At 38.3% G+C, this 9,669-nt stretch overlaps 2 protein-coding genes across 2 annotated transcripts; both read left to right on the forward strand.

Moving 5' to 3' along the window:
- Nucleotides 1–2,773: 2,773 nt before the first annotated feature.
- Nucleotides 2,774–3,390, forward strand: LOC311608198 (uncharacterized protein). Its single transcript, XM_084800555.1, has one exon. The coding sequence runs from the start codon at nt 2,845–2,847 to the stop codon at nt 3,181–3,183; it is 339 nt and encodes a 112-aa protein (XP_084656681.1). The 5' UTR covers nt 2,774–2,844; the 3' UTR covers nt 3,184–3,390.
- Nucleotides 3,391–8,347: 4,957 nt separating this feature from the next.
- Nucleotides 8,348–8,930, forward strand: LOC311608199 (keratin-associated protein 16-3-like). Its single transcript, XM_084800556.1, has one exon. The coding sequence runs from the start codon at nt 8,416–8,418 to the stop codon at nt 8,719–8,721; it is 306 nt and encodes a 101-aa protein (XP_084656682.1). The 5' UTR covers nt 8,348–8,415; the 3' UTR covers nt 8,722–8,930.
- The last annotated feature ends 739 nt before the right edge of the window (nt 8,931–9,669 follow it).

Here is a 9,669-nt window from a genome sequence, read left to right on the forward strand (position 1 = left end):
TTCCTCATCGTAGTAAGGCATTGCAATCCAAGCATCTGAACATCCAAGGTAGTTCACTTCTAAACTATTATTTGGAACTATATATTGTTTGTATGTTTATGCTTATATGATGATAAAACTGATTTCTACAATTTTATTATAAACAGCACATTGACCTTTTTCTGATTACCTCACTAAAATGACCTGTCCTGCTGTTTTTTACCATTGTGCCTAAATCTGCCAAAGTTTATCTTCCTGTGAATTCTCCCTAGATTAAGCTAAAAGCACATATTGGTTCACAATGTAGTCTTCACTCTTCAAGACACTGACTGTGTCTCCTGAGTGCAAGTGTCGCGAACATACATCACTATGCCCAGCTTTGGTATTTCGATATATATTTTTCATGACCTTCTTTTATTATTTATCCTTAAGCATGTATCTATGTACTTATGAAGTATGCATACAAAGGAGATAGACATATCAATATATTACTTGTTGCTTCTTTAAAATTATAAAAGCCAGTCCAGGGAATACCATAGTTGAGATTGTTTTCATTGGTAATATCTGTTTTAATGTGGGTGAGTGTTACTATGAAATCAAAGCAAGAACGCAAATGAGTCTTTAGTAGTGTTCACACACCAGTCCCACTTGCCTCAGCAATCACGAGATTTTTTAAAACCTTTTAATATACTTACTGCTGCTAGGGTTCAACATGACTCATTGAGCAGGATATATTTTTTCTACCCACATTTTCTTCTTTTCAGAATGAACAGTAAAATAAACTTGGATAAAGCAGGAAAAGAATTTATCAGAAAGGAAAATGATAGTTTAAATATTTCTTTGAAAGACATAAGGCATTTTGAATCACACGTTACTCGGAAGACTCATTACAACTGTACCAGACGAAATTCAGTGTTGCCCTTTACCTAGCAGGGTGGTTGTTTCCTTTGAAAGAACAGCTGATTGATACAGTTGAGCATTATCAAGAATGTTTTTTCCAAACATAAAAAAAAAACCTAAAAGATAAAACAGGTATATCTTTGGTCTATAGTTAATGTTACATAATATAAAATACTGATTAAGGCTCAAAGCCTAGAGCCTGGTTGCATTCCAATGGGAATTAAGCTGAGGCTGATTTCCTACCTTTAAGGTTAAGACTGGGAAATATGAAAAAAAGTGCATAACTCCCTTCCTATCATTCTTTGCAACCCAGTATGTTAAACATTGCCATTCACATTTGTTGATTTATAAATCATTAGAAATTTAAAGCGTCCTGGTAAAACAGCTATGAACCCCAAGGACTAGAAATACTTCTCAAAATAATTAGACATTTACAAATAAGCAATTTCTTGAACTCTTGTGAGCTCCTTTTCTGAAATAAAATAATGCAGGCAAGGCATGCCCAATAGGAAATATTATGCAGGAAAAAGGTATTGTGGTAACACTAGCAATGTGGATAAAAATACGAAAGTCTGGGTTAGGGTTAGGGTTAGGGTTAGGGTTAGGGTTAGGGTTAGGGTTAGGGTTAGGGTTAGGGTTAGGGTTAGGGTTAGTGAGAGAGTGGGATATGACTTGCTCACGTACTCTGGTGCCTCACCTTTGACTATGTACCCTGGAGGGGGACACCTGGTGGCACTCAGAGGAAGGACAGCAGGTTACCAAGAAGAGACTTGATACCCTATGAACATATACAGGGGGAGGTAATCCCCCTCAGGAACAGTCATAGGGGAGGGGAATAAGGGGAAAATGGGAGGGAGGGAAGAATGGGAGGATACAAGGGATGGGATAACCATTGAGATGTAACAAGAATAAATTAATAAAAAAAGGAAAAAATTTTAAAAAGAAAGTCTGATTTAAAAAATAAATAAATAATGACTAAGAACCCAATAGGTACTATAATAAATAGAGAATAAATACAAATTATGAGGAAAAGAGTGACTTGATACAGAATTTGGATGCATGGGATGTGAGGAAGAGCAGGGAAGCAAGGAAAGGCATATAGCAAGGATATTGAGCATTTTAGACTAGAGTCCAGTCTGGAGAAACAAAATGGATAATGCTATAAAGGGAATATACTTGGAAAACTATTTAGGCTGGTTACAAAATACATTTAATGCGTCGATAATCTTTTGTTTCTATGTGAAGTTTTAGTATTCTGATAATCCAAAAATTTGTTTATATGATGATGGATAAAGTAAAAGTGTTTGTTTGTGTGTATATATATATATATATATATATATATATATATATATATATATATATATATATAATCATAGGCATAATAGAATACATCTATTCCTGATTTGACTCATTCATCTAAACATGCCCTCTTCTTTGGAGTGAAGACAGATCCTTCCTTCATCAATCTCAAAACATGTTTGAAGATTATGAAACATTTAATTGTTTTAAGGAAAATTACTTGTTAGAATTTAGTTGGATATTTGATGCTACAAATAAACTGAATGATACGAAACTAGGAATGAGCAAACATTTAGAGAAAAAGAGGCTGCCTAATATGAATGATAGCATAAGCACAATAATGAATTCTACGACAGGAGCCCAATTTCTCTTTCTTTGAAGACATTGGTATTTTCTCATAAAAAGGGACACGATGAGTTCAAGGGCATTCTAAATAGGCAGAGAAGCGAGCTGAAAATTTTAATGAGTTATATGCCCGTCTTTGCATCAGCAAACAGACTAATGAGATGCCTCTAGTAAATTAATAAGTTGGAATGAGCAGAAAGAGTGCCCCCAGGTTTGATCACGTGTTTGCCATAGAGTATATAAGCCTCCCCCTATGTGTGTAGGCATTCACACTCAGGATCTTCCCTTGAAAAACAAATCAAACCTGCCTCTCCTGACACCATGAGCTACTACAGTGGCTACTACGGAGGCCGTGGCTTTGGCTATGGCAGCTTCGGAGGCCTGGGCTGTGGGTGTAACAGCTTCCGCAGACTGGGCTGTGGCTCTGGCTATGGAGGCTATGGATATGGCTCTGGCTACGGAGGTTACGGATGTGGCTCTGGCTACGGAGGCTATGGATATGGCTCTGGGTACGGAGGCTACGGATATGGCTCCGGCTACGGAGGCTTCGGAGGCTTCGGAGGCTTCGGAGGCTTCGGAGGCTATGGATATGGCTCTGGCTACGGAGGCTCCGGTTTTGGCTCTGGCTATGGAGGGAACGGGTTCTCCAGTTTCTACTGAAAATCTGCTCTAATTACTCAGCATTTGACATCTTGACAGTTCTGAGAAATCCTAGTCAATTGGCTGTTATGCTGCTAAGCCAACTGATTAGTTCAAATTGTAGAACTTTAAAGACATCATTTATAAAACGTGTCTGCATCATAAGCTTGGGAACTAAGAGTGGGTTTGTGTTCAATTGTCAATAAATGATTCAATAAGAAATTGAAATGTGACTCTTTTTCATTTGTTTCACTAATGTGTATGTTTATATCTGTCAAGTAAAATGAAATGCATAGAAGAATATATGCATGTAAATATACACACACATGTATAGCTAGATATAGGTAGACATAAACAAAGCAAAAGGGCAAGGGTGAGGAAGGAATAGTATTGAAAGGATAAGAAGATAGGACTGTGATCTCCATGACTGAGCCAACACATACCAAATGCATGTATTAAAGTTTTATACCCAGATCTAGCCAATGGACAGGACATTCTCCACAGTTGAGTGGAGAGTGGGGTCTGACTTTCACATGAACTCTGGTGCTCCATATTTGACCATGTCCCCTGGATGGGGAAGCCTGGTGGCACTCAGAGGAAGAATAGCAGGCTACCAAGAAGAGACTTGATACCCTATGAGCATATACTGAGGAGGTCCCCCTCAGTCACAGTCATAGGGGAGAGGAATAAGGGGAAACTAGGAGGGAGGGAGGAATGGGAGGATACAAGGGATGGGATAACCATTGAGGTGTAATATGAATAAATTAATAAAATATATTTTAAAATTTAAAGTTCTATACTTTACTCAATAAGTCTGTAATTTCTTGCCAGATCAAGATCTGTATTAACATTTCCTTCTTTAATAAATTCATTTATGTTGAAACTGAGAATGTAACCAACCAATTCTTAGTTTATCTACTTGGAAATTTAATTAACCAATGAGCAATGTCAAAACTCAACTCTCAGTGAAAATTTACTATGACCTGAACTTTCAGTAAGTTAATGCTAGAAGTTGGGATGGACCACCACTCTGGACTAAGTCAGTGAATTGGCACTTAGCAATGGTGCTGAAGGCTGGGTTGTGCAGCCTGGTGCAGTATCATGGGATTTCCCAGGATGGATTTTCTTTCTAACTTACATCATATCCTTTATGAATAGTCATCACAAGGATGTAAAGGAGAAAAATAAAGTCTTACAACTGTTGACATTCTTGGTTTAGTCAATACTATAACAATTTTGTTTTCTTCAAGATTGATCAATTTCTATGTTGAGAGGCAATGTTTTGCATGTTTAAAAGGTTAACACTTCTATCAATAATGAGATTTTTTTCTCCTTTATTAATTTATTCTTGTTACATCTCAATGGTTATCCCATCCCTTGTATCCTCCCATTCTTCCCTCCCTCTCATTTTCCCCTTATTCCCCTCCCCTATGACTGTTCCTGAGGGGGATTTCCTCCCCCTGTATATGTTCATAGGGTATCAAATCTCTTCTTGGTAACCTGCTGTCCTTCCTCTGAGTGCCACCAGGTCTCCCCCTCCAGGGGACATGGTCAAAGGTGAGGCACCAGAGTATGTGAGAAAGTAATATCCCACTCTCCACTCTACTGTGGAGAGTGTTCTGTCCATTGGCTAGATCTGGGTAGGGGTTTAAGGTTTACTGCCTGTATTGTCCTTGGCTGGTGCCTTAGTTTGAGCAGGACCCCTGTGCCCAAATCTGCCTATCATAATGCTCTACTTGCAGGCTTCTAGGACCGTCTGGATCCTTCTACTTTGCCATTCTCCCATGCTTCTCTCATCTAGAGTCCCACTAGAATGTCCACCCCTCTGTCTCATTTTCTTGTTCTATCCATAAAAATAAGTAACAACTTACATAAGGCCTGAGTTGACACTTCTAAACAAGTAATAGCAGCATAACATTTCTTTTGATCCCATGAACAGCCAAAAAGAAATGGGATTCTCAACAAATATTGCAAAAATATTCTTTTATTTTGTGCTTGTAAGAAAATAGTGGTTTTGTTACATTTTCTTTCAAGTGCCTTTCTTGTTTTGATGAAGAAGTAATCTTTGCATTTCACAGTTGTACATCTTCCATGAAGATGCATTTAGCATTTATCAAATTACTGGCCAGTTTTTTCCATTTTATCCCGTATTGTTTACACATATAAGATCATCTTAGGTGTCAATATATTGAAAACTGAGTTTAGTGAGTTGCATGCTCAGAAAGTATCAGAGCAATACCACGAAATCCTTAGCTGTGATTTATTACAGCTCTAAAACATTCTTCCCAATGGCCTGGCACAAGATCATAAGCTTACTTAACATATTATGAAAATTAAGGGTGGGATTTGTAACACATATGTGGTTCATGAGAGTGGATTGGAGAGTTACTGTATCCATTACGTTTCACACAGTTGTGCCTTCCTTTGCCTAGAGTAGCACAGGCACCCAGGAGAAAGGCTTGTGTTGGCTTATTGCTGTGTTAACCATAGAAACATGGCTGGAGTTAGATCAGCCTTGAAATACTTCCTAGAGCATCTGATAAGTGGCCCAAGTTATTCTGTGAATGGTCCATGCTTAATATGATGAGTAATCATAAATACTCCATTCACACAACTTGCTGGGTGCCAATTGACTGCTCTGATTTAACACTGGGTGAGGTTAAAAAAAAAAACAACCAAACCCATTAGAAGAAAGAACGTGTCCCTTTATAATTATAAATGAAACATGATAGTCTTAAAAACCATGTCATTCAAAAATTATCGTAAATCCCAAGAAAAACTTAACAGGGCAATTATAGTCATAAAATAAATTATATGAGACTCAGCTTTCAAAAAGTGGCTACATGTGGGTGAGGTTTAGTCAGTTTCAAAGTCAGCCTTGGGCCAAATTGCCACCTTACTGGGATGAGCCAAAGGGAGACTGGAAACCAAGCCTACGACGTTCCTAAAGAGTATCTTATTATCCACTCCCCTCTTCTGATTGTGCCTTACATTTACCGAATCTAAGATCTTTTTGAGCTGTAAAAGTCATTTTTAAATTTTTATTATAATTTATTCAGATCATATCCCTATTGTTATCCCCTCCCTTGTATCTTCCAGTTCCCACCCTCCCTCCCTCTTGCATCTTGTTCCCCTCCCCTAGACCTCTGACAGAAGGGGTCCTCCTCCTTCACCATATGACCTCAGCATATCAGGTCTCATCTGATAGCTTATTTCCCCTTCCTCAGTTTGTGCTCAGGCCTCCCCACCAAGAGTTAATATCAGAGACAGTTCTCTGTCTCCGCACAACCATGGAGAATGAGCTGTCCATTGCTATATCTGAACAGAGGGTCTAGTTTATTTCACGCATTGTCCTTGGTTGGTACAACAAGCAGCCCCCCCGCTTGGGTCCATATTTGCTTGCCTTGATGATCTACTTGTGGGGATCCTGAACCCTCTGTGTCCTTCCATTCCCCCATTCTTCCGTACCTCTCTCAGCTTTCCACCCAGAGTCCAGCAGAAAGACACAGTATCTGCCCAGATCTCCCACTGGCTGGAGTCTCTCAGAGGACATCTATGTTAGGCTATATCCACTTATAAGTAAGTATATACCATATGTGTCTTTCTGGGTCTGGGTTACCTCACTAGTTTCATCCATTTGCCTGCAAATTTCAAGATTTCCTTGTTTTTAATAACTGAGTAGTATTCCATTGTATAAATGTACCACAGTTTCTTTATCCATTCTTCAGTTGAGGGACATTTAGCTCTTTTCCAAAATCTGGCTATTACAAACATAGTTGAGCAAATGTCCTTGTTGTATGGTGGAGCATCTTTTGGGTATATGCCTAGGAGTGGTATGGGTGGATCTTGAGGTAGCACTATTACCAATTTTCTGAGAAAATTCCAGATTAATTTCCAAAGTGATTGTACAAGTTTGCATCCCTTCCGGCAATGGAGGAGTGTTTCCCTTTCTCCACATCCTTGCCAGCATGTGCTGTCACTTGACTTCTTGATATTAGGTGTTCTGGTGGGTGTAAAATGGGATCTCAGAGTCTTTTTGATTTGCATTTCCCTTATAACTAAGGATGTTGAGCATTTCTTTACATCAATAGTCTCAACTCTCCAATAAACAAGAGTTGTAAATGTCTTAATAAATAAATATTCAGAAAAATTTATGTGATAAAATATTTTTAAGCAATAAAGAATTATTAATATTCTAGAAAGATTCAGTTGGTATTGTAGGAAATATTAACTCTAAATTACCTGAAATCAACTATACCAATGGAAGAACACACATAGGCAGAGTGGTGTGAAGCGTTCATGCCTTATATTGAGAATGGAGAGCTAAGCTCTGATGACCTGAGTGAGTAGGCTTTGGTCAAGTCCCTTCACCTGGGTAGAGATAAATAGTGGGAAATTGAAGTCAGGTGATATTTGAAATGAGACTCGAAAATCACACACAGGTAAAGAAAGAAACAAGACAAAGAAAGTAGGCGCAGATGTCATCAGTGGGAGATCTGAAGCTGGACTCTCTATGAATACAAGATGAAGGAGCTTGAGAGAGTTCTGCCAAGAAGTTAAGAGGATGTTTAATCACACTCATTGTCTCCCTCTCCACTTGTAACTCAATTGTGGTATGTTATTAAACCAAAATAAACATTACATAATTGAGTGTAAATCCAGAAAGAAATATGACAATCACGCAGACTCAAAATCTTATACTCAAGAAATCAGGTGACAATTTGTGGCTTTTGACAGTGAGTTAAATCTTTGTCTGGCATGATACAAAGTATGTGACTCTTTTGAAAACACTGATACATTTCAATCTTGATCTAGATTATTCCTCACATTTTTGTGGTTTCAAACCATAGCAGTGTCCCCAACAAAATGCTCTAGAAAAAAATTTAAATTACATTCAAGAGCATTTAGTGTTTATGATATTGTCTAATAATAACCAATTTTCTTAAGGTCTATTATTATCTTTGTATTAGAAGATATAATGACTCTGTCTAATGAGGTTAAAGTACAAAGTTCTGAGACAAAGTCACTAGGTAGCCAAATAAATCTTAAACAACCTTAACAGATGTTGGTCAAATGACAGTGAATAGATGGATGTGTTGTCTCAGGTAAGTAAAATTCATGGAATGACACAAAGGAGGGGCACATGTTTCATCATATCTTCTACTCAGAGTATATAAGCTTCGCTGTAGTGGTTGATGCTCACACTCAAGAGCTCTCCTCAAACACAGGAACAAATCTACCACTTCTGACACCATGAGCTATTACAGTGGCTACTACGGAGGCCTGGGCTTTGGCTATGGTGGCTTCAGAGGCCTGGGCTATGGGTGTAACAGCTTCCGGAGACTGGGCTATGGCTCTGGGTATGGAGGCTACGGATATGGCTCTGGCTACAGAGGTTATGGATGTGGCTCTGGGTGTGGAGGCTACGGATATGGCTCTGGCTACGGAGGCTTCGGAGGCTACGGATACGGCTCTGGCTACAGAGGCTTCGGAGGCTACGGATACGGTTGCTGCCGCCCTTCACGCTGTGGAGGGTATGGGTTCTCCAGCTTCTACTGAGTGAATTGCTGGAATCAGATATACGTAGTCCTGTGTTTTGCTCTTATTTCAGACAGACATATATCTCATCTTCTCTGACATCAATTTATACAAATTTAGGAATGTTAAGCAGCTTCTGTGAACGTTTTGTACATCTGTAGAAGCATTTAACCTCTGTAACCCATTACTGAAATGCATACTTAATATGAATAAACCTTTAATTTACTTTTCTTGCTTTTAAAACATTATTGTTGATATGTTGGTGCACACAGTTGTTTGATGAAAATGATACCATTCTAACTTGAGCTGGTGATAGTGGCAGATGACTTTAACCCTAGCACTCAGGGAGGCAGAGACAAGTGGATCACTGTGAGTTTGAGGCCAGCTTGGTCTACAAAGTGAGTCCAGGACAGCCAAGGCTACATAAAGAAACACTGTCATCATAAAAGGAAGAAAATAAAAGAAAAGAAAGAAAATGATTCTAATTCATTTATCTATGTAAGCTTAAAATATATAAAATGTCTTTAAAAAATAAATAGAATTAACTTGCTTCCGTTTGCTCATTCAAAATATGAACCCTCTCAAATGACTCTCAATTATGCAGTCATTAAGACAGTGCCTTCTTTATTTATATTTTTATTATTTTTCTTTTTTACCTATACATTTATATTATTACACATATCTACAGTAAACTGCCTACAACAAGAACCGCAAAACATTGAGGAATTGTGTAAATGTTGCATTCATAGTGTTTTGGCTATTTGTGTTTTGCTGCCCTCTTGTATTCTGCTGTAGAACATTGGTTTGGGCTGCATCTTCTTTTAGTAATATTCTTCTATCCAATATCAGTGTTGCCTTTTCCTAACTTCTGTCTTAGGGAATGGTAGGCATAGGCGAGTCTTACTTCCTTTCCTTAGTACACACTGAGAACTATAGTGGCCATGGTGAACATGCTACGTCAGACACAAA

Source organism: Acomys minous (assembly GCF_964271855.1).
Source record: "Acomys minous genome assembly, chromosome: 11".
Lineage (NCBI taxonomy): Eukaryota > Metazoa > Chordata > Mammalia > Rodentia > Muridae > Acomys > Acomys minous.

What these genes read in the sequence shown, in the direction of transcription:
- LOC311608199 (XM_084800556.1), top strand. Translation starts at nt 8,416, where the DNA reads ATGAGCTATTACAGTGGCTACTACGGAGGCCTGGGCTTTGGCTATGGT.
- LOC311608198 (XM_084800555.1), top strand. Translation starts at nt 2,845, where the DNA reads ATGAGCTACTACAGTGGCTACTACGGAGGCCGTGGCTTTGGCTATGGC.